This window comes from Poecilia reticulata, linkage group LG3, assembly GCF_000633615.1.
Source record: "Poecilia reticulata strain Guanapo linkage group LG3, Guppy_female_1.0+MT, whole genome shotgun sequence".
Classification (NCBI taxonomy): Eukaryota; Metazoa; Chordata; class Actinopteri; order Cyprinodontiformes; family Poeciliidae; genus Poecilia; species Poecilia reticulata.
The window spans coordinates 34,686,186-34,710,384 of NC_024333.1; the positions used below are offsets into that span (position 1 = coordinate 34,686,186).

Below are 24,199 nucleotides of genomic sequence, written 5' to 3' on the forward strand. Positions count from 1 at the left end.
GTTTGAACGATAAAATGTTCTGCATGGTTTAAAGTTAATGAAAACATTTTGAAATAAGGAAAGTAAACTCTAGTTTGTAGTGCAGCAGCTTTGTTTGTTGTGTGGATGTCTGGTTATTGAGTCATCCTGTTTAAATAGTTTCAATATTGCATTAAAAATAAATCGGCATTTCATCACCCTTTTGAAAGAAACTCGTTACAAATGTTTTATGGATTAAATCTTCAAGAAGGCGACAACAATGTATTAAAATAAGATTAGCAGGATTTACCTTTTGTTTAAATTAGATATGAACATTTTAATATAAAGATCTTCCTCTTTTCCAAAGTAACAAATTTAGGATTACGAAATATTAACTTTATTATTTATGCTTAGTTAATGATAAAAAATGGCTTTGAACATTTAATACCATTGACTTTCATGGTGAAACAAATCAAGCTGCAACTTGATTTGATCATTTTTCAGTTTTTGTAGGCAATAAAAAACTGTTTTGTCTTGGTAATGAAATACAGTTTTTCTGTAGTTTCAGAGTTTTTCTGGTAACCCGTTCTGGCCAATGCATGACCGTTTTCTCCACTGTTGTAATCGTAGCTATGGGGTAAAATTTTCCTGTTTTTCAGCAGATCCGCTGCATTGTCATGGTTGGCTCTAACAGATCCGGCTGGATTCAGAGATCCTTGCAGCTCAATAAAAACAAAACAACAAAAAAACAATCCTGTTATCCAAGGGATAAACATTAGAGTTGGTATAAGTATTCATTTCAAGTGAGCACTAAGACGTGTCCAGCTAACACCTTGGCGTCAAACCTACTTGCAAACGAGAGACACCCAAACAGAAACGAGCTCAGTTTGACTTTCTAAAAGGATTTTATTTCTGAATTGTATCTAATGAACTTGAGTGTATAACACACGGAGCTGGTTTGAAGTAGTTTGGATTTTGTTATTTAGGACTTGAAGTGCATATTTTACCTGCCACACTGTTTCAAACCTCAGTGCCCAGAAGGAGCGCACAACAAATGCTGGCAGTGTAAGATCAAAGACGCAAAGATTAAAAATGAAGAAACGGAAATAAATGTGTGCAGCGGCTGCTTTTTGCTTCAAGCTGTCATTTTCTTTAGTCTGGGTCAAAGGAGGAAGCGACGTACCTAAAAACGGTAAGGAAATCTACTCCTCTTCTTGTCTTTGGGCTTTTCATGGGTTTACATTCATGTCTTGAAGGCACAAGAGCTGAAATTGAGAAATGGTTTAAAAAGGAACAGAGGCGGTGCATTCAGCTGCCACATACACTTAGCGTGTTATTCAGTTCCTCAGCATGAAGGATAAATCTGTCACTCAAGTATATCCATACGTTATTTATTTTAATGACTCAGAAAATAATTTGATTCAGTTTAGTAAAAATACGATGAATATTCTTGGGTATGCTCGTGCTGTTTTAAAAATTCCTTATTTTACAAAAATCTAAAAATCAACATGTTTTTTTTTAATCTCAATCAGTACAAAAGAACAACGTCCACTGTTTTTTGTATTTCTAACTTTTTTGACATAATTCAAAGCCTATTAATAATATTTCTGCATTTTAGAAAGTAAAACAATGGATTGTTAAAACTTTTTTCTAAGGAGTAAATATTTGCTTTTATAATTTTAACAGCTTATACAATCATGCATTTGATGGAGGCAGGAAATTAACCCTCACATGGAAACAGACTTGGACATTTAACTGTGTGGAAAGATATGGAACCTTGATTGTTGGTGTTAAAATATCCTATAATAAGAGATATTCTATTATTGCTGTAACTATTGCCAGTAGTTGAATAAAAATGTATGTTGAACATGCGTAGGGGGCATAAAAGCTTTTAAATCCTAAAGCAAGCAGTTGGAGATAATCTATTCAAACATAAAGCAACACCTTCAACCTACTCTGACAAAGTGGAAGCACTGATCCCAAGTTTTAAATGGGATTCAGTGTTTTGCACAAGAATCGCCCACTTTAACTTGCACAAAACGTGGCTTTCAGTTATTCTCTTTAACTCCTAAGCAAACATTAAAAACCACATTTAATGCAATTATTGCTCACAATTTATGTTTATAAATTGATAAATGGTGTCTATCTGTGTGTAATTTGTATAAATACAGATTTTCTTGAAGTCCTCATGTGCAAATTGTGGTGACATTTATCTACTTTTTTACCTTTAAAAGACAAAACTTTAAGAGATTTTTCCAAAAACACTGTCCAAAAGTAATCTATGGTTACTCTCTTTAAGCTAAATATTAGACGAGCGAGCCCAAGATATTGTGTCATAATTAGCATTTATTCAGAGGAGGGAAGCTGCACCCGACTTCACCTCGCAGCAGAGAAGAGCCAGAGATTTTTCAGCCTCGCGTTACGTTAAGCTCACTCGTCTACGCTCGACGAGGCACAGTGTTTGTCATGAAGACTGAGGCAACATCTGGAGCACCATTTGTTGTAATAATTCATTGTTTCTCACTTCATAATCAACTGCAGCGCAGCTAGAGTCACTGAACTCTGTGGCTTCGCCTCCAAATGGCGTCCCGCGTGAATAATCTGCTGCTGACAGGTTTTCGGAGCGCACATAGAGATATTGCTCCACACACAGCAGCTAGTTTACACTAGCAGTCCATATTTGATGAGTTGCCTCCTTTCTGCTTTGCCTCTGTGTGAATTGATGTCCCATTTGCTCAGATAAGAGGGAACAGGAATGTGTGTGTTTGTTCTGCTATGCCTCTTTGTTTTTTGGTGAAGTATTATTCTGTTTGTTCTCTAACAGGACTGTTATGTTTTTAGATAGTGGCCTAACTGCTTGAATGGCTTTAAGATATGGAGAGAATGTGTGGATGTTTCTTTATTCTTTTGCTTGTAGCAGAAAGGAAAGTCAACAATAGACCTGAGTGTTTAAATTGGTTTATTTTAAAATCTTTAATCAAACTGGATTACAATGTAAAATGTGATTCTACCAATTGAAAATGCATCGTTGGTTTGATTGCCTATAGGACCGAACTCTGAACATTTCCAGTTTTGTGAAACGATGGGGAAAAAAACATTTAAAGTTCTGTTCCACAAACCAAAGAGTGACATTTTATATCCAACTTATCCCACCAAGAAATGGCTTTGGCTATATGCAGATCTAACATAGACAAGTCAAGTCAATGATGCCGACATTCGGAAGGAATTAAAAAAATTACAGTTAACATGGATTGGATCATAAATGACCGATGTCTGCAGCTTTAAATGCTTTTTTGTCTGTCTGAAATTAGCAACTTTTATAATGAACATGCTAACTTTGGAAGGAAGTATTTTGCTGTAAAGCAGATATGCATGCATCTAATATTACAAACATTTTTACTTGAGCTTGAAAATCAACTTTCAGCCGCTTGCCTGCACCGGTTTGCAGTTCCAGGGTCTTTGAAGTGACATCCATCTACCTCTAATCTCATCTCGGAGGCTGTGATTGGCACTGGTGATAAAACCTTGAATCTTCCTGTTTTTTCCCTCCACCCGAGTCAAGAACAGAGTTTCAGAAACCACGAGGGGTTATTTATATCAAGTTACCAATCTAAGTTTTAATATAAGCTTAAGAGTTACATTTTCATGCTGTTTACATCCAGCGCCTGTGGGTCTCATCTCTTTTTCAAAGCAGTTATATGTCTCTGTGTGTGTTTTGCTAAAAACTCTAAAGGCTGAGATTCAATCTGCTCCACCCCTCTAGTGCTACACAACCCATCTCTGCTGTGGGAAGGCTTTAACATCACAGCTGGCTACTGGTGCACATATTGTACAGATGCATACAGAATTCAGACACACACTCGTATTTCTGCTAAACACCAACCCACATAGGAGAGACGGGTAGAAATGAGATGTGAGGTAATATGTTTGAGTGCTAAGAGCTTTGAGCAGCTGTATCAGTATCTGCCAGGCCTGCGGTAGACCCTCTGCTGGGACTGAGGCTATCTCTGGAGGAGTTTACATCTGTATAGCTGGAACGTCTGTATAAATACAAGGGAGCTTGTACATAAAGCCTCACGTAATGCAACTCAGCCAGGCTTAATTACCTCCTCACCATGTTCATACTGCTCCTCCTGACAAACAGCCAAACACTGAGTGTTGAACGAAATCAACAGTCTCACCCACCAGCTCTTCATCCAGCCATTTGCTTACTCAGCTGTTTATCTCAATTAGCCGTGCTCTGGAGAAAGCTGGAAGAATGAGTCTTTGGGTGACTTCCTTTGCATTTTTACCAATTCTGCTGATTTCAAAAATCAATTTCGATGTTCAGTTAATCACTATGCCTTACTTTGTAAGCTTGAAATATAAATATGCATGGAGTTGTGGTTCAAGCTCCTCTTTCTACTGCTCTCCAGCTAATTAAAAACAAGCACTTATTTGTTTTTTAGGGGTTCTTTGTGGCAGAAAGCATGTACTCAAATGTAACTAAGGGGGACTTGCTGCATACAAGTACTAGCAAATTTATTCAGGGGACAACTGACTGATAAAATGTATTTTATTTTCTAGTTCTTGGCCCATCCCTTTCTGCTGCCACTCTGGGCATCTGCCCATATCACCCAGACCAAACTGCCACTGTATACACATTCTCAAGAAAGGTTTGAGAAAATGTTTTATTGTCTCAGTAAAACATTTTACTGAGACAGTAAAACATATATAATATATATTTATATAGTAAATTAACCCTCATTTAACTGTGTGTAAATGTACTATATAAATAAAATGACCTCATTTTCAGGAACAAGTCAGTTCAAAGTGCTTTACATGAATTATATAAAAAATACAAGAAAAAGACAAAAAGGAAAAAGTACAAAACTACATATTGGTTAAGATGAAGTAGTCCAACTACTAGTGGTTTCTCTGAATTCTTGTTCTGATAAAACTAAATGTTGCTTCTCCATGTTTGATTCTTGTTCACGGTTGTTAAGTAGATGGTACTTTTTAAGTTTGTTCTTCTAGATTTGTAAACTAGCAGGAGTTTTTCAAGGTCTTGTTCCGATATTAAAAGTATAAAGCTAAATGTTGGTCTAAAGTAATAAGTACTCCACAGTTTATAAAAGTAGCTAAATGTTGACCTAAATGCTCCACAATTTCTAAAAGTAATGAACTAAGCAGTTTTCTGAAGATTCTGGAAAATTCTCAGTTTTTACTTTCAGGAAGTCTTATTGTTTTAAACATTAATTTAAGAACATCCGTTTCCTGTGGAGCTTTTGCACTGAAGCGACAGTCGCTCATCCTAATCCTGCAGAGCCATCAGCGTCAAAATGGCTAGTTTGATTAATCTGCAATGTGTAATATTAACTCGTTAAAATTGTTAATCATACCTGTTGGCATTGATGGCCATAATTTTACATGAATTTACAAACTGCAACAAGACTAAATGTTTTACCTCTACTGTGTTTTCTTTTTGCTTTTAAATAAGGAAGAGAGTAAAAAAAAAAAAAGACAATAGGAGTGGAGCAAACAAGTGGTGCATGTGGGCAGCATGCTGAGCAGATTTGAGAGATACGATCGCGATGGGACAGCGAACACACACACACACACACACACACACACACACACACACACACACACACACACACACACACATATACGCATACAAAGGGATAATACAACCAGTGGTCACCCAAGGGCATCTCGCCTCTCACCCAGAAAATATCTGTCACGGCCCAGAGGCACATAGCTAATACCTGCAATAATGCCTGACATATTGCATATGGGCGTGACATTAAACAGCTTGCTCACAGGCTGCAAAATACGGAGTGCCAAGCTTCCCCTTCTCTACGTGGATTTGCGATTACTTCTCCTTTTGCGGTGCTTTAATCCAAGAGCTGTTTCATTACAAAACCATAAATAAGTAAAAAGCTGACGTGAAGCAAAAAAAAAAAAAAAAAAGCAATTCTAGGAAGATGAAAGACAGAGGCAGGATTCAGACRCTCCAAAGAAGACAGAGCTGCTCAACTAAAACAATTAGGTGAGCTGTGTTTCTGCTCAGTATGAAATRCACAGGATCTGGAGTGGAGGGGAGATTTTAAAATACTTCTTATTTCATCATTGCATAACCAGATCAGTAGTCTGGCTGACATTTCTCATCCACACACTGCAGRTAAAATTATGTACAATGAATAAAATGACAGTTTGCCAGAATTACAGAATATGATCCAGAACCTTTCCTGGCTTTATATGCAATATAGATATACTCGTATAGTTCTAAATTCAGTTGAACAAATTAAAATAATGAATTAAATTATGTTCATACTTCACCGCATAAAGTTCAAAGTCCACCATGAATGGGTTTTCATTATTTAATCATATTTTTAATCATATTGRGATCATGACATCACTCACAAATCTGCATATTGATTWTGTCATCACCTCACATTTGTAACCTAAAATGTATTTAATGCTCTAATTTGTCTCACATAAAATAACATAAATCTAAGCAGATCCTGTCGCTCGCATATTTTATTTGTATTTTGTAATTTTGATTTGAACATTTTTCTAAAACGTTAACTCTCCATGTAGACTGTGTTTGTAACTGTGGACGCTTCTTTTTCAGTGGATTGTTTTTGTTAATGCCCAGTCAAAGTTCATAGAGCATCGAGCTTTAAGCCCAAGACTGTTGAGCAATCGTTACGCATGGAATAAGAAAAAAGTTGGCCAGTATTATCTAATCAAACTATAATTTGATGCTATTCAGTAACATATTGTTATGGATGCACAATGTATTGGCTTGTATTAGTAATTTTTTTAACATATTGGTATTGGTCCGATATTTGGGGAGCGTGGAGGAGGTTGGTGATGTTGACGAAGCGCATGATTGTCTGGAGCCTAACTGAAGCACGAAACGGTGGTAAAATCAGCAGCATGGTGGCTTTTTACAGTGTCAAAAACCTAATAAATTATATACGTTATATTTAATACTGGTTGTCTRTCATAACGGCAATATTAATTAAATAAAAAATCTGATTTCAATTGCAAAGAAATCACAAAAACAATCACAAAATCCTGGCTGGACTKWTCAGTGTGAAAAGATGTTTGATATTGTTTCACTTCAAGAAACATTTATTGAATGCTGAAACAAAACAGCTATTTATTGATATTTTAGCAATTTAATGGGTTTTATGAATAGATTCCGACACAACCGACCCTTTTTAAGACACTCAGATTTTTGATACGGCCCAAAATAAAAATGAGTTTGACGATAAAGAATCCTCTTTTCTTCTGKCTTACCGTTGGGATCGGGTCCTTGCTGTGCTTATGTGTGGAGTGTATTAGAAATATCCCATGCAAACGTTGGAGGCCCCTGAAGGAAATCTTCATCACTCTGACCAACATCAAATATTTGCGGTGTAGAAATCTGTCAGTGCTCTACATTATGGTCCTTTAAGTGGCAGCCGGCGACTCGCCCTCATATGGACGGTCTTTATTTCTCCGAGTTTCATCGTTATTTACAGTTATCAAAGTGCACTCAGTCTGATGGTGTGTGATAAAGGGTTATTACCTCCGTCAGAAGCTACACACTCAGACTGCCATCTGTGGCCAGCCTCATTAGATGCGTGACACATGACATCACACCGGGAACCAACAGGATGGAAAATATAGGGTTTTAAATGTTTGCTGTCAGCTCATCTTCTTACAAAGGGGAAGGAGAGGTTGAAAAAGTATCATTAATGTTTTATTGATTTGGTTTTATGAATTTTTCAGCAGCTGAGGAGCTCTTCAAACACAAGCCAAGTTAAGTTAGGAGATGCTTGCTGAGAGCACAACTGTTTGGAGGTTGCTTGACATGCACTTCCAGCATCCTTCATGCGCATCAAAGTGTATTCTCCCTCTTTGTTTGTACACTGTTCCCTCTCAGCTGCACTGCCAGTTTCAATTGGTATTTAGCATTTCTTTACATTTGAAGCTTTTTTTCCCCCTCACACCAATAACCTTGTTAATTTATTTATTTGACAGTAACATGTCTCAGCTCCTACGTTTTTTAGTTTRAAGCTCTCTGTGTGTCATTTTAATCTCAGAAAATCCTTCTCTGATTTAGCTCTAATGGAGTCAAAGTGTTTGTTGTGGACTTTGTTCTAAATATCGCCTGGTGAGTCATGTGTGTTTCTCTTCTTCTTTCTTCATCACGTGTCAGTTCTTTATCCTCAACTCCAGTCCAAGCCTACTTCAGAAGTCTGGTGTCTTTCCGTTACTCACCAGTGCAGACCTGCCTAGAGCAGCCAAAAACAGGCTAGCTCCTCAGGGACAGTGTGCTGGATGGATGACTGGATGGCCTGCTGTGGATGTGCAGATGACTGCAGGGCTGAAAATGTGGGAGAAATGACTGGCTTCAATCACGGATAGAAAAATAGGGGATCGGCCGATGAAATTTAGTTGGTGTGGGATTTTTTGAGTCACACTGCTTCAAGGCCTTGTTTGTTTTTGGAAGCATTTTTTTGTTGTTATTGACTGGATGGTGGCTCTTTCACAACAGATTATTTGTTCTTGCTAGTGAATAAGACAGACGGACATTAATCATTAGAATTTCAGAATAAAATACAGCTAAACTATGATCTGTTTATGTGGTAGGATTGTTTTATCCTGAGGATATTTTTCCATGATTTTCGTTGTTTTTTTAGTTATCAAACTGAAGTAGAACATTGTTTCTAAGCTTTGACTAATCAGTTCTTTTACATCTTAAGCTATTAGGACATTTGATGGGATGATTACCTTAAAGTATTACACAAGAAACCGTTAGGTTATACTGAAATAAAATTACTCACATAGTCCGGAAATTACGGTAACGCTTCATAAAAATCATACGGCAAAAAAAAATAAGCAGAATGTGTTTGATTCGGTTAATTGCACTTTATACAACGACAATTCAAACACGTCATCTGAATCCGTTACAAATTATAAATTATAAAAAGATCCCAGATACTGCAGTTAAGTTCAGTTTATTATTCAAAGTGATTCAAATCTTAAGTCATTCAGGTATTTATCTTCACATGTCTGTAGACTATATAACTGCTTAGCTTCATGAGGATTTATAGATATAGCTAAGTATCTGCAGTTGCATTTTCCCAAACTGCCTCAGTTAAAATGGATGTGGTTCTCAAAAAGTAACTTTGAATTGTAACGATTGTTTAAATAAAAGCGTTTTAAACCAGCCGACTGCTGTTCGCTTTATCCCTAAATCCTGCTCAAGACTTTCTAAGAGAATTGCATCAAATGCAGCTTTGAGATTTAATAGAACAAGAACACACAACAATCCATGAAAATATTATTTGGTGACTTTCACTGCTGCTGTTTCAGTGTCATGAAGAGCTCTTAAATCCGACTCTTCAAACAAGTCGTTACCATTTAGATGCTCACAACCTCAATTGGCTGTTAAGTTCATAATTATTTTAGATAAGAAAGGGAGATTATATATAGGTCTGTAGTTTATGAAGTCATTTTGATCTGGAGAAGGTTTCTTAAGTAAATGTTTAATTTGCAGACTTAAAAGTCTGCAGTACATTTCCATCAACCGTCATCTATATAGAAAATATGTTTCCTATTCAACATATTTTACTGTAGCACAGAGAATAAACCTGGCTGTGTCCCAGTATAATTCCGGGTCTATGACGGAATCCTGCAGACATATTCAATGTTTAAGTCGTATGTAAAATCCTTTGCATTCGGTTCAATCTGCCAGAAATTGTTCAGTAGGTGAAAAACACTGGAGAACCAACAGAGATCCACGTTTCCTCTGAGAAAAGCATTTATTCACGCATAATACATGTAATAGTAGTAAAATCTGACATTTAATTTTCAAAACGTGTTATTTTCAGATCAGTGAATTAAACGGATGAAGTATTTCTCCATTTGTGAGGTGATATATGCTCACCTGACGGGGCAATTCTGCCTGTTTGTTTAGCAATCTGATGAATTTGCAGGTTTTTTAGTCTTAAGTCAGAGAAATGCACATGAGGTTGGTGTCCTTTTACAGCCACAAGGCCAGTTTGATGAAGAGGATATTTCCAGTCCAGCTCCGTTGATGATAGTTTCTAAAATATTTCTGGAAGCATTTCATTGCCGAAGACTAAAATAAATATAAACGTATGACTCCAGGGATCTGCATCACCTGTGCAGGTGTAACTCGGCTCATGTACAGTGAAACTGTAACTTTTGAAATCTTCAAAAGTTGAGAAACAAATAAGAACTTTAAATAAAATTTTCCATATGATGGTGTCAATTTAGTTTCTATTTCACCTGCATCTCAACCCTTTTTTGAAAAAATTGAGCAAACATATTTCATTTTAAATTTTCTAAAATAAAATATTGTAATACATATCATATAGTTCACAAATAAGAACTGTAAACTATGTAGATTTTAATGAACACTATCTACAGAGTATCACTTTTTCTTTCAAATTTCATTTTTTTCTGCAAAGACACAAAATCTTACCAAGTATTTTTGTCTGGTTTCTAGTACATGTTGAATAAGAAAAACTAATTTAAGGAAACTTTTTAGAAAGATAAAGGAGCTTGTGTTGGATCAATATTTTATTAATATTGATTCTACATCCACTGGCAGATTATTTCACACAAGACATTTTTTCCATGTTATAAGTGGAATAATCTGCTAGTGGAACTGGCACTTTTAATCAATATTAAGAAATTATTGACTTAAAACAAACTCCTACATCTTCCTGAAGTTACTTGTAGGTTAGTTTTGTCTTATTTCAAGTGTTCTAAGATATTTGCACCGGAAATTAGACGAATACTTGGTAAGATTTTGCTTTGCCGTCTGTGTATGACAATCTTTGACTTCAGTATCTTTACATTTTGTGACATTAGCTGCAAACATCAGTACATGCAGTGCATGTGTTTTCTCTGAGTGAGCGGCAGAATGAGACGTTTTCTTGCAAGTTTCTTGGATGTTGGACTTTGGACTCCTGAAGAAAATTCAGCCTTGATCTGCTTTGTGCCTGTGGCAAAGACTGAAGCATTATGCGGTAATGTGCTTATCTGGTAGAAACATGGTCACACTAGTTTTCCATATCAAATCAGACTCAAGTCCTCAGAGACTTGCCTTGCTGCAGCTTTGATGAGTGAAGGCTCTCTGGACTTCCGTCTAGCTCCTCTTCCTCGCTGCCACTTAAAGGGGACATGTGTGAGACTTTGCCAGGCTGGGGGAGGAAGCGCCAGGCTTTTGATTAAAGTGATGAGCTGTAACATGGGGAAAGAGAGGGGGGGCGACAGCTGGCTGCTGCCTGCTACGCTAAACTTCAACCTGACTGCTGGGTGACAAACCATCCCACTCTACCTGTTCCCCCTGTCACTGTAAATGGTTTTGTTGATGTCGACAAGAACCTGAGAGTAATGTATGCAGCACAGGCTTCAAGAATCCCACCATTTCATCGCTCMTCATCATCACTGCAGTGTTGGGGATTCAGACAGAAATGATAAATGAATTGGTTTAATGCTTTGCTTTTTTTAAACAATTTGAGGTGTAGCAGAACTGTCTCAGTGTACAGTATGAGGAAATTACATTTTTAGTAAAGTTTAGAATTTGAAAATCGACTTGTGTTGCATTAAAGTTGTTGACATAAATCTATCCTTTTAATTAAAACTTTTTTTTTTCTGGGAATAAAATTCTTGGCTTYTAAAATTATTCATCTTTTTCTTGAAATGTCAATACTGTATTCTATAATTGTCATCAATGGCTGTTAGCCTTGGAGACAAATACAGTATATAACCATCTATATATCCAGAATATACACTGGCTGTTGCAGCAACGCAACTGTGACATTTTCTTTCAGTCCTAATAAGGAACTGAAGAAACCAAAGAAGGTGAAGAAGAGCTAATTGCCACTGCAGGTAGTTGAAATTAGCTGTTTTTTCCTGCTTTTCTGTGTTGCATTACATTTTGTACATATTCAYTTCCAATCCTCAGACATGAGGTGTTATTCTGGGCACTGGATGAACTTTGGGAGCTTCCATCAGCTGAACCTACATGTAAACAAGTTCCCTGTTGGCATGGTTACCCATGAGAGGTGCTTATTATAACAGATGTCTAAAAAGTGCCAGAAATACTTGCAGAAATTAGCATTAAGCAGCACAGACTTTTACTGATCCTGGAGATGCTTTGAGCAAATCAAAATGAAATGGAAGACTAGAGCTTCTGCAACAGGCTGCTGATGCATCTTCACCTGGGAAAACATTAACCTGCATAGCATAAAGTSAGTCCATATTTCTACCTCACAATGCTAATGCTAGATTGGGACTCTTTTTGCTTTTAGAAAAAGTACACTAATGCTTGGTTGCAGGGATTTCACATTTYAGAAAGATTTCTTAGAGATATTGACGTGGCAACTTCACACAGCTGCTGTAGATTTGTTGGGTGACATGTTTTCTGTTTCACCATAAAAGGAAAGAGAAGRAAGTGTCGATACTCAGTCAAATCACTCGACTTAAGGTAAAATGGCTCACTCAAAAGTTTCCTGAAGTTATTGTACTGATGTACGTACTTTGACATGTATAACCAGTTTACTATAAAGTCCACACCACCTGTAAAAACTCAGTTACAGGTATTTTCATTATTTTATTTAAGGCATTCCCTCACCCGAAGAAGAAAAAACATCATTTTCTTCTCCCTAGTAAAAGCGACACCGTTAACTAAGTAAAGTAAGCTATGCCGAGCCAAATGGAGAAGGTAACTACAAGCGTTTTAGAGACGCAGTGGAGTCGAAAGTCACAAGTTCCCCAAAAAATAAAGTAAAGATGCTCAAAAAATGTACGCAAGTTTTTAAGTAAACGTACTCTGTTTCWGTCCACCGCTGGTGTTRATGGTAAAGAGAGGGAACGAATCTTCCACATCATTAAACTCCTAGCTGTAGCCTCAAACATCTGAAATCACAGCAATAGGTTATTGCCCAGTTTTGTGGATCCTGTGTGGATTTCTGCCTCAGTGTCCTGTTGGTAGATGGAAGYGGCACCTGGTGTGGTCTTCTGCTGCCGGATCAGCTAATCACTGAGATTAAACAGTTGATCTGAGGAACTGATTTACACAGAATKGACTTTGTGTTCGTTAATGTCCAACATTTATTGGATAGGAGTCATTACCTCAATTTGCTGGAACTGATTAAGGCTGTGACGAGGAAGAACTTCACACGTACATATGTGCTATAATTAAATCAATGCATGACTGTTGACCTTGACATGCGACAGCGGCATTTTATTTGTCAGTTGGGTGAAGGTTAAGAAATCTGAGGTCTGACCGCGTCCTCACCGTAAAAACGGGGCTGGTGTCCCTGTCGATTAAAGTGGATGATCTAATGTCTGACTGTGGTCAGAGAGACTGCATGTAGAAAAGAGTCGGAGGCTGGGAGAAGTGACTCTCCATCAACTGGGCTGTGACAGTGGGGAGGCTGAGTGTGAGGGCAGGCAGGCTGCTGTCACCCTGGGGAGATTTAAAAGCCCTTTGCTTCAGACAACTACAGGCTTCTCTCCACTGGACTGTCTGTCATGTAAAGCTTGCATTGTGGAAGCGCAGGAGTTGCAGCTCTGGGGTTTCAGGCACGTGTTCCCTCCACTCTGCATGTGCACAAGTCCCTCTCCATGCCTGTCGCAGTAAATCAATTAATCAATTAAAATGAGCTCAATATTTTCTATTCTGATAATATTTTATGATTTACTTATGCTTTCTGTTTTCCATGGTTTTTATTTGGATATTTAAAATATCATCCAGTTGCAGTGTTGAGTGTTCTTTTAACAAAATTAAAGTTGATTTAATTTTGAGGGGGCTGCACTGTGCCGCAGTTGGTAGAGCTGTTGCCTTGCAGCAAGAAGGTTCTGGGTTTGATTCCCAGCCCCGGTCCCTCTGCATGGAGTCTCCATGTTCTCCCTGTGCATGCGTGGGTTTTCTCCGGGTACTCCAGTTTCCTCCCACAGTCCAAAAACATGACTGTCAGGTTAATTGGCCTCTCTAAATTGTCCCTAGGTGTGAGTGTGTGTGTGCATGGTTGAATGTCCTGTGTGTCTCTGTGTTGCCCTGCGACAGACTGGCGACCTGTCCAGGGTGACCCCGCCTCTCGCCCGGAACGTTAGCTGGAGAGGCACCAGCACCTCCTGACCCCACTGAGGGACAAGGGTGTTAGAAAATGGGTGGATGGTCTATGAGTGGACAAACATTGACGTTGAAAATGGACTCAAAACAATATTATCGTTTATCATAATTTCTGGGACAATTTATTGCCCAGGAAAATGTGTCTTTGTGACACATTGTGACGTGTCTTTGTGACGGGCCTTCCATGTCATTGTTGGATGTTTTGCATGTTCTGAAAACAGGTTAATTAAATTATCTGGCTCTAATGAGTTTGCAGCAGATCCCAAATGTAATCATTATCATCATTAGGGGCATGTTTAATCAGAACCGTTTCACACAAACGACTCGGTCTCCTAGATCTAAAACTAAAATCAGATATCAGGGTTTGGCTTTTTAGCTGTAGATTTTAGATTATAAGGAGCTTTGTTGTTTATTAGACTTTTTTCCATCTGAGCCCAAACTAGCTTTGAATTCCCAGATACTCTAGAGGTGGTTTTATTTTGGTTTTTTGTGTATTTTCTTTTCTCCAGGGAGTTTTAGGAATTTGGTTCATCTTTGTTTCACACTAATTACACATGGATTAAATGAGATTATTGATATAAAACTTAAAGAACTGTGTAAGGTCATTTAGGTCACCCAGATTGTGTTTGATTAGATTACGGAGATATTTGTCTATAATTTACATATTACTCTGCTAAAGTTGATTGTTAGTTTATGGATAACCGAATTGAACTTATTTTTTTACTACGAAGAACATATACATATTTGGAACAAAAGAAAAAAATGCACAAATCCACTTAAATGTTAAGGCTGCTAAATTGGCACATGAAGATTCATCACACCAGCAGTTTTATTTTTTATTCTTTTACAATATGCTAGACAAACTTGTATTGCAGAAAAGAGGAGCAAGAGCAAAAATACCAGTGTGTATTTTGCCATGCGAGCCCAGTAATAGTTTTCTCATACTGGTGACAGTAGCACAGAGAGGGCAAGACGGTGCACTGGCTGTGAAAAGACTTTAACCTTTATTTTATTTTATTCCTGCAGATGTTGGGAGGGCAGTTCACGCCCCACCACACATCACAGAAAGAGTGGTGCAACTGTTCAGGAGTAAAAGTGAATTCACCTTCTTGGCCACCATCCAGCAGAAGTCCTCCACATCGGGAGTCATATTCTCAATCCACGAGTCGGAGCACAGGTAATCCATCTGTTATCCTCTACTTACTGTCCCGCTGCTCCCTTTCCCGAAATATTATCTTGCATGCAATACAGAGTGCACTAATTTTCAGTGGAGCTCGAAGTGTATCGCTGGTCTTACTTGAAGCTTTTTGAGATGTTAAGGGTGACGTATAATGCAAAATTAACAAATCTTCCATTTGGGAAACTACTGCTTCTAAAAACAGCCCAACCGCTTAAAAAAAAAAAACGTCTTTTGGCAATAAGTTAATGTTTTCTTTTGTGTCATTTGGAAAATGAGTTGTTTTAAAAACCTCCATAATGTAAAGTTACAAATCAGCAGGCACTGCCCCTCACCTAGCAACCCCAGCAAAACCCAGCCCGTTACTTAGCAACCACAGCGGCTCGTCACCCATCACCTAGCAACCTAAGTTCCAGAATGTTTGGTGAGCTTGTTTTACCACCAGCACATATATATTGTTGATGATTTACCATTCAGAAACGACTTGGTGCATTTGTGTTGGTTGTGCTTGAGGCTCTTCTACTGCGTTTCAAATATGTACAATTGTGTAATTGCGTGTCTTTTTCAGCTACTTTCACCTACGAGTGAACATTGAGTTGTGGGGCGTGGCAAGCAGCAGCTTATTTGGATTTAAAGGGGCAGTTCATTCTGAAAGTAGCTCAGAATGGGCTTATCTAAATGTTTTGTACAAAAAATGTAATAAAAATGTTTTGTATAGCCTGCAGGCCTATCCTAACCCGTTCAAGGAAGCATAATAAGTCGCCTTTAAGTGAAGCGGAATGCATGTTTACATAAATGTCAGTCTAAGTCGAGCTGCATTGCTGATTGGCTGGAATCATGTTGCTTTTCTACACTCTGAGCTGAAAGTTGCCTAGTTCATATTTTCAGTCAGAAAAACACAGCTGTGAACTACCAAACAGTGTGTTGCATTGCGTGGTCTATATTTAGACGTGAATCAGTAAAGGTGTGGAAGCCTAACTAGAATGTGATATTTTATAATGAGCTACCATAAACATCCAGTTCAGAAAATACCTATTTTTGAGTGAATGCCATCTGTAAGACTTCTTTGGTGAATCCGGGTCTTATAGAAATTGAGGGAGTGGACGGATTGTTACTGCAGAACTCCATGCTGTAAGATGTATGAAAGCGGGAGCAGTGAGCTCATTCCAGCCCCCTGAGAAACTCCACAGCTGTGAATTGTTTTAAAGGGCAGGCAGCATTGATTTTCATCTCACCCTCTGAAGGTAAAAGCCTACAGTTCTGTAAGACATGCAGCTCAGCGAGTCTGTGAATGAGTTCGTCTGCTGTGTTTGCAGAGCATAAAGACAAAAATCAAAGTCATACACAATGGCTGACCAGACGGACCCTATGCTGATGGACAGACCTTTAAAGACGGAGCTGGTCTTCTAGAGTGTAGCACCAGAACCCTTAAAAAGCAGCACTTTCAGCTAATGTGGGGCTCTGATAAAGTTAACTGATGGTATCTAAGAAGGTTTAAAGTACTTCATATGACTAAAATTTCAGCTTTTTTGTGTTCAAAGCTATGACCGCAAGCCTATAGGGCACAAGCAGCATTTCTACAATTCTCTGCATTTAGAGACGTGTAGAAATGAAATCCTCTTTAAATGTAAATCTGTGTTGCTAAGGGACATTTTCAAATTGAAAACTTTTTGTACGATAATAGAATTACTATATCAATTACAGGCTTTGTACTGGATGTAGGTTCTCATGAGTCCTAGAGTAAATCTAATCTGTAAACATCATAACTTTGTTGGAAATGTGATTACAGAGTTAAAAAGTGGCTTACGTAACAGAACCTTTAAAAAAAAAAAAACGGCATACCCCTTTAACATTACCTAATTGTATTGTGGAAGAAAAATGGTGCTCAAAATTCTTTAGACATGTGTGTTTCTTCCTCTTGATCTTAAAAAAAAAGTCTTCCAATCACTTTACAAGTTCATTAAGAGTCCATCTGTTCGACTGAATGTGAGAGTACATCCAGCTGTTCTGGGAAGGCATCAGAGGTTTGCTAGAGTAAAACAGTATCCTAGACTTTTGGTGTTACAGCTCTGTCTCTCCTTTGAAACTAAACTTTCAAATACAGGAAATTTACTAACAGGACCACTGTTTACTTATCTGGCCTTTTTTTTTTTTTGGAAAACTAGGGCTAGAGAATAAATCAATAATATATATTGCAATAAACATGTGATCAACACCAGTAGATAATGCATCTGACAGAGTATTAAATAATTTCACTGAACCAGAACCGCACGGCATTCTGGGGGATGTAGGCAGAGGAAAGAAAGCCTTTAGCTGCTCAACCTCTCATGGCATCGACTAACTCTCTCACTCTTTGGTTACCTAGCAACAACATGTTGACTAATTTCTGGTTACCTAGTAACAACTTGTTCAGTAACTTGCACAGTTTAAGGTTTGCCACTGTGCCTCATAGATGCTTTAAAATACAATGGCGTGAATTAAAAACTGTGGATAAAACGAGAAAGGTCCTGCCACCAGCTTGGCAGTGTTTCAGATTCGTACAAAAAATTTATAACAGCTGATATTAAACACTTATCGCCCAAAAAACTGATTATAAGCACAGATTCACTGTTGGAATGTCCCAGTCAAAGTACAGTCTCAAATCAAATTAAGAAAACGTAAAACTTGAAAACTGATGTTCACAGATGTTCTCCACTAAAAATGGGCTTCAAGTCTCTACATGTACAAAGCTGAAAGAAATACTCCGAAGATTAATTTAAGAAAAAGAATATTAGTCTGTTTGCAGTATTGCACATTTGTGTTTTTGTGTACACCAAGTCCCTTTACTTCTATGAAAAGCACATATTACTCTGCACAGCGCACTCTGGAGAGGAGCACGTCTCGTCTTCGGCTGTGCTTTTAAGGTGACCCTGAGAGTTTATTTTCAGTCCGCTCTCTTTCTTTCCGTCTTCACTTTCTCTGTGACATAACCTGCAGGCATCATTGTTGCACAGTGGGTTGACCAAACAACAGTGAGGCAAGGCTAAATGGGGCCACTTGACAGAACTGCTCTCCTCCTTCAGGCACAATGACACGCATCATGCAACATATGTATCTCAGAGGAGCGCTTGGACTAAGCAAATGTTATATTAGAGACACTCAGCCACACTCTAGCAAACCCAGTTGTGAGGAATACTAACTTCAAAGCTATTTACCACCTTTCAGTTGGTTAGAGAGGGATGTTTTGCAGTGCGAATGATGTTTATAGATGTTATTCCAACTTTTTATGGAGCTTATAAATCCAAACATAACACAAAAAAAAATCTAACAAACTTAAAAACATGATGTTTATCATCGGCTTACAAAATGGCAGCCCTCTGGCTAATCTTGCAATCAAAAATTTAGTTTTTCAAACACAGTTTGTAGTTTATTTTTAGCTCTATTAATTGTAACTTTGCTCCACAATATATATTTTTAACTGAGTACGTTTTTCTTTAATTGTTCAACAAGCAAAACTTGCTGACAGGTCTGTCACGGTAACACATTTTGCTGGATGATAAATTGTCCCAAAAATTATCGCGATAAATGATGATATTGTTGTTTGAGAACATTTTCAAGTAACACAATTATTATTGCATAATCATGCCAGTCCTCCCTCTCTAAAAGACCTATAAAGTCAACGTTTTGTACTTCACACATAAAATGGAAGACATTTTAAATATTGAAACTAAAACATGACAAAAAAAAAAGATGCAAGTTAAAACCACATACAACCAAAATTATAAATAAAAATGATCGTGGACTCTTAACAAAATTGCCTCTCAAAAATATTAATCATGAGAATGAAAATGATTAAGCCAAATTTAATTGATCGTTTGATTAATTAATTGGTTATTACGACAGGGTTACTGCTAAAGATGAAATGTGCAGTTAGGTACTGAAATGATTGATGACCTAGCTGTCGTTTTTGGGTGCCGTTTTCAAAAGAGTCTTGTTAAAGTAAAAGTTGGTGGATGTTGTCACTAAACAACCTAATTTATTSTCGTTGCTTTATATTAGTTGCGTTCTTGAACAAAAATAAAGAAGTCCACCGTTTTGTACAGTCTGTTCAGAGGTATTAGCTGGATTTTTGGGTGAATTTTGTTGTTCTGCCAAGAGAGACAGAATGCCTGCATAGCACAGATGTGCTCACAGACAGAGAACAAAGAGGAGGAGGAGAGACAGTAATTTGAATTGATTGCTACATTTTTATGGTGTGTGCGTTCTGCTTTTCGTTGCTGGCTGCACACAGCCCAGAGGTTGCATTCCAAAAAAACATCCTGTACACAACAACAAACATGGAAACATGGCAAACAAAATATGGATCCATAGTGCATAAAAAAATGCAAGTAAATGTTGAGTTTTCAGCTTTGCATGCCAGCAAATTAGTTTAAAYATCTGATATTGGGCAGCTTGATACAAGAGGCTGCAAGGTATAAGGGAACGTCATGCTTTGAGGATCAAGATATAAACTGTGCAAACGTTTTCGAAGCATCATTATTAAGTTTGTCATGTTATTTCAGCAGCTGTTACTTGCAGAAGTCCAGGCTTTACCAATCCCCAGTCAGCTGCAGTCTCTGTTTTCAAGAATGTAGGAAGTTTTAGGATTCATCAGAAATTTTTGCTACTCTGATGTTCTTTAAGGGATCTTATAAGGCTCTAGTGTTTGGCATTAACTTTTGTGCAAAGAAGTGATCAGCCGCTGAAAAGGGACCAAACCGATCCAATAAAGGCTTCCAGGCTCTGCAACCTTTACAATCCAGAGTCATTTTTGCCTTCAGTTCAGCTAAATCAAACTTTTTTTAGTCACATTTCTACTTGATTTATAGAAAAATAGTCAAGTTTTGATAAATAACCACCATAGGAAATAATTTGAGATTTATAAATGGCCACAATTTCATGTCTGTTTTTATTTTTAAAATAAGACAAACTGTTTTKCAAAAGGAGAATGGATACATTTTCTTCTGAGATGTTTGTTTGTGGGTGAAAAATTCATAGTTTCTAATGTAATAGCTTGAAAAATAGATCTATAAAACATCWTTTCAGTACTTTGTGTCGTTCAGTTAAAATTAMATTTCAMGAAAGAACTGAAAAMYKGSMAAAMCYKSMWTTYYYMWYYYMWTYKKTTTTTTTAAACATACAAGTTTTTTWWATCATTTTTATCTGGAAGTATTAGGATTCATTGTAGAATGTCCAACAAGCCACTTTTGTGGAGCGTTTTTTATCCATATATTTACTAATGTTGAATCCCAGGCATGTTAATATTTTTTTTTTGCTTGAATTGCTTTAAATTCAAGCAAAACTGGGATAAAAAAAATCAGCAAAATCAGCTAAAACTGGGATCTGTTTGACTAGCTGTTAGCTTCACTCTTAGGATTAATGTTTCTCTTGGATATATAGACAGTAAATGTCAACAACAATGTTGACAGGTGRTATATTAACACAAATTCAGTGAACCTCAACATCAAGTTTAATCCTATGTTAAATGCATGTTTTTGTGTTGCTGTGCTGTTCTTGTTTCTGGTGAGCTAAATAATATTTTGCTGTGAAATTGCACTGAAGATCGATTTGTTGATTGATCCAATAGTTCAGCTTTAATTGAAATCTTTGTGACCACAGTTGAAAGCAGAAGGTAAGAGTAGGACGGCATTTTTTTTACCTTGGATTGTTGATCTGAGAGACTTCTGTAACATGATTAAACCTAGAGCGGTTTGACATTTAAAATTTTGATAAATCATTATAAACCCGCTGCAATGTTACAGYTTTATGATCTGTGTCTCCACTTCAAACTTTGTGTAGTCGGGTGTTAAAACGATTGTAAATTCAGATTCAAATCTGTCCAAGTTGCAACAGACTGCAGTTATTTTGAGGCGAGCTGTCATGTGACACAGACCGCCGTACTGCGGAGTAATTAAATTGCATGAGATGAGAAGAGTCTCAACTGGCTTTGAGCAGACCTGCGTTGCTTTGCGACCGCAGATTTGCTCTGAAGTCTTGAGTCATCTCTGAAGGCCCTATTAGAGTCCTCTGCCTGCGCCCATTCGTTTCCATTAAAACTGGAGCCCACCATTCAGCCAGCTGCCCGACAGCCAGAGCGGCTCTACAACTCAGCCAAATCCAATCACACGTCCCCTCTCTGTCTTATAGCTACTTACTTACATCTTTCTCTCAGCACATTCAAATCCACCCTTCTTTCCACCCACCTCCTCTGCTAACTGAGTTTTCACAATATGATAATAGCCTCCTCTCTGCGCTTCTTCTCTCCTCACCCTCAAAGCAAAAATGTCTTTTGAATGGAGACGTTTCTCTGAAGTCATTGCAAAAGTGTTTTTTTTTTTTTTTTTGTCTTTTTGTGCCAAGCACTAGGCAACATGGTGAAAGGTTTATTGCTGCTCCAGTTGGTGGAATACAACAAAGAAGAGGATTTCTGCCTAGACAGCAGTTTTCCTGGTCCCAGGAACGCTTTCATTGTCGGCAAGTGGCAGAAGCTGTGTGATGAACTAACTCAAAGCCGAGTCTCTCTCTGCTGGTCTTCCCACCTTAACACTCAGACTCTAAAGATGCACAGCCTGCTCATCCAGCTGCTCTGTTCATTTGCCTGCCCCTTTTGTAGCTCTAGAATCGCGTTTCTTTCTTTGCCACTCGATTCAACAGAGAATACAGGTTATTCTCTTTAATGAAATATGCTGAGAAAGGACTCCGTTGTCCGTACTTTGTTGCAAAGTTTTTGAGCGCAGGAAGAGCTAAGTATTTCACTGTTGGCGAAATTATTTTTCAATTGGCAGACATTAAAGCTTAACAATTTTCACACATCAGTCAGCATTTTCATAGAGAGCAGCAGCTCATTCAGTACTTGAGGATGGAAATATTGGAAATCCTGCTTTGATTTTTAAAAACGGTTCTTTTTAACATGGTAATATTACCAGAAACTTTATAAAGTTGGAATAAATCAGTTATTATCACTCATGACATTAATACATGAAGAAAAGATGTCTATTAAATATGTTGGTAAATAGCTACTGATGAATAAATATTACTTTTTCGTGAGGGAAATTATTTTCACAAAGGCTTTTAACTTAAATTTGTGGATTTAGTTAATTAACCGTCCGTAGAGCCCAGTCTATGCACAGTTCAGTATTTGCAGATTCGTCAATGGACTGCAAATTATTTGTGGAAAACTGTTTTGACTATTGTGACAGTTTAAGGAAAAGTAATGCAAATCTAAACAAATTTGCACAAAACGAAAAAAATTGCATGTAAACATAAAGTTAGAACCTTAAATAATCTAGACAGATGGCTTATTGGCAAAAAACCCAATTGATTTCATGGGTTAGTTACACTTAATTAAAGTCAAACCTGGCAAACCAGGACTTTTTTATATTATCACTCCTACATTAAAGCAAAAAAAAAAAAAAATCCTGATGATAGCAACCCATCTTTTTTTTCTTTTCTTTTATTCACCTAAATACTTGCGATGCTCGTGGTCAACATCTTGGTAGAAGCTTAGAAAACATATTGGAAATATATACATTATTCAGCACAATCATGTTTAATGTATCTTGAACATTACATCACCAAACAGAAATATTAAGTATGCATTGATTTCTCATGCTTTTACTTTTTTTGTGATTTTCTTTGTTTTGTAAATAAATAAAAAAGGTTTTTTAAGTATATATTTTGATTTTTTTTCTTCATGCACTGTACTGTAAAGAACATGTGTGTAAAAACTCAATGAGATGGAACAAAATAAAATTTATTGGGACTCCTGTCTGCCAAACCTGCAACTTCCTCTGTAGTTTACCAGTTTTGGCCGGAGATATTCACTGCTGTTGGTGGTGCTGCCAGCACATTTATTGAGGTTGTCTACCTTTCTTTGTTTGCTTTCAGAAAGTGGCTTTTCAAAATGTCTCTACCATCAGATAGAATTTGTTTGAACGTTGGCGAGAGACGGCCTGCCAGCATCGACACTGACTGACTGATCTGGTCTGTGGGGATGAGGGAAGCGGCGCAGCCTCTCAACTTTAGCTTAGCATCAGTTTCCACACGCTGCTCCCTGGATTACTCCTGTGATTTCTTTAAGGGGAATGTTGTAGTTGTAGAACAACAAAACATAATACAGAACATACTTTTGCATTTAGAATCACGTTAGTTTGTACAATTCAGAAAACATGGAGAGGATTTTGTGCTTATTAGCCAAGAACACTTGAAATTGGAGTTTTAAGTTTTTTCCATAGAAGTTTGTCAAATTGTTTTTGATCTCCTAGTTGCCTATTAAGTCCAAAGAAAACCTCAAAGCAGAACCGAATTACAACTCTTACTTTTGCCAGATTAAACATCAAACTGAAACGGGGATAACACGATTAATTGGATTGATTGTGATTAATCGATTTTTCACAATCGTCAACTAACTTTTTAGCCAATTAATTAACTGGAGTAACTCCAAAAATATTATTTACTGTACAAAAGGAATATACATTTTGCATATAACCTAAAAACACCTTTTGAATGCAAGTAAGTTTTAGGAAAAACTCAAGTATTTCTAACATTGTATTAAAAAGCTTGTGGTTAAATGAAAAATCTGTAGAATGTTTTTATGTGGTTATTGTCAGAATAACCAATAGATTATTTGATGACTAAATAATAGTTGCACCTCTAAAATAAACACTGGTTTGGTCTTAAATGAACTCATAATCTGTTTTAAAGTCTGGAAACCGTCCTCCTCCTCGGGCTGTTTGGTTCCTGATGATCAGTTCTCTGATGAACAAGCAGCCAGATTAATTTGAGCTCTAACATTAAAGGGTCAAGAAGAAATCTAACATTAAGCTGTAGCTGCTTGTCCAGGCAATAATTGTTTTACAGAGTTTCATGTTCCTTGGTAGTTGCTGGTGATTGAG

At 37.4% G+C, this 24,199-nt stretch overlaps 1 protein-coding gene across 1 annotated transcript in view; it reads left to right on the plus strand.

Moving 5' to 3' along the window:
• The window catches only part of LOC103462905 (protein kinase C-binding protein NELL1), a 236,769-nt gene that overhangs the window by 17,708 nt on the left and 194,862 nt on the right, over nucleotides 1–24,199 (plus strand). The window contains exon 4 of the mRNA XM_008405946.2: nucleotides 15,137–15,287. Coding sequence (XP_008404168.1) covers nucleotides 15,137–15,287 — 151 coding nt within the window. The remainder of the gene's footprint in view (nucleotides 1–15,136; nucleotides 15,288–24,199) is intronic.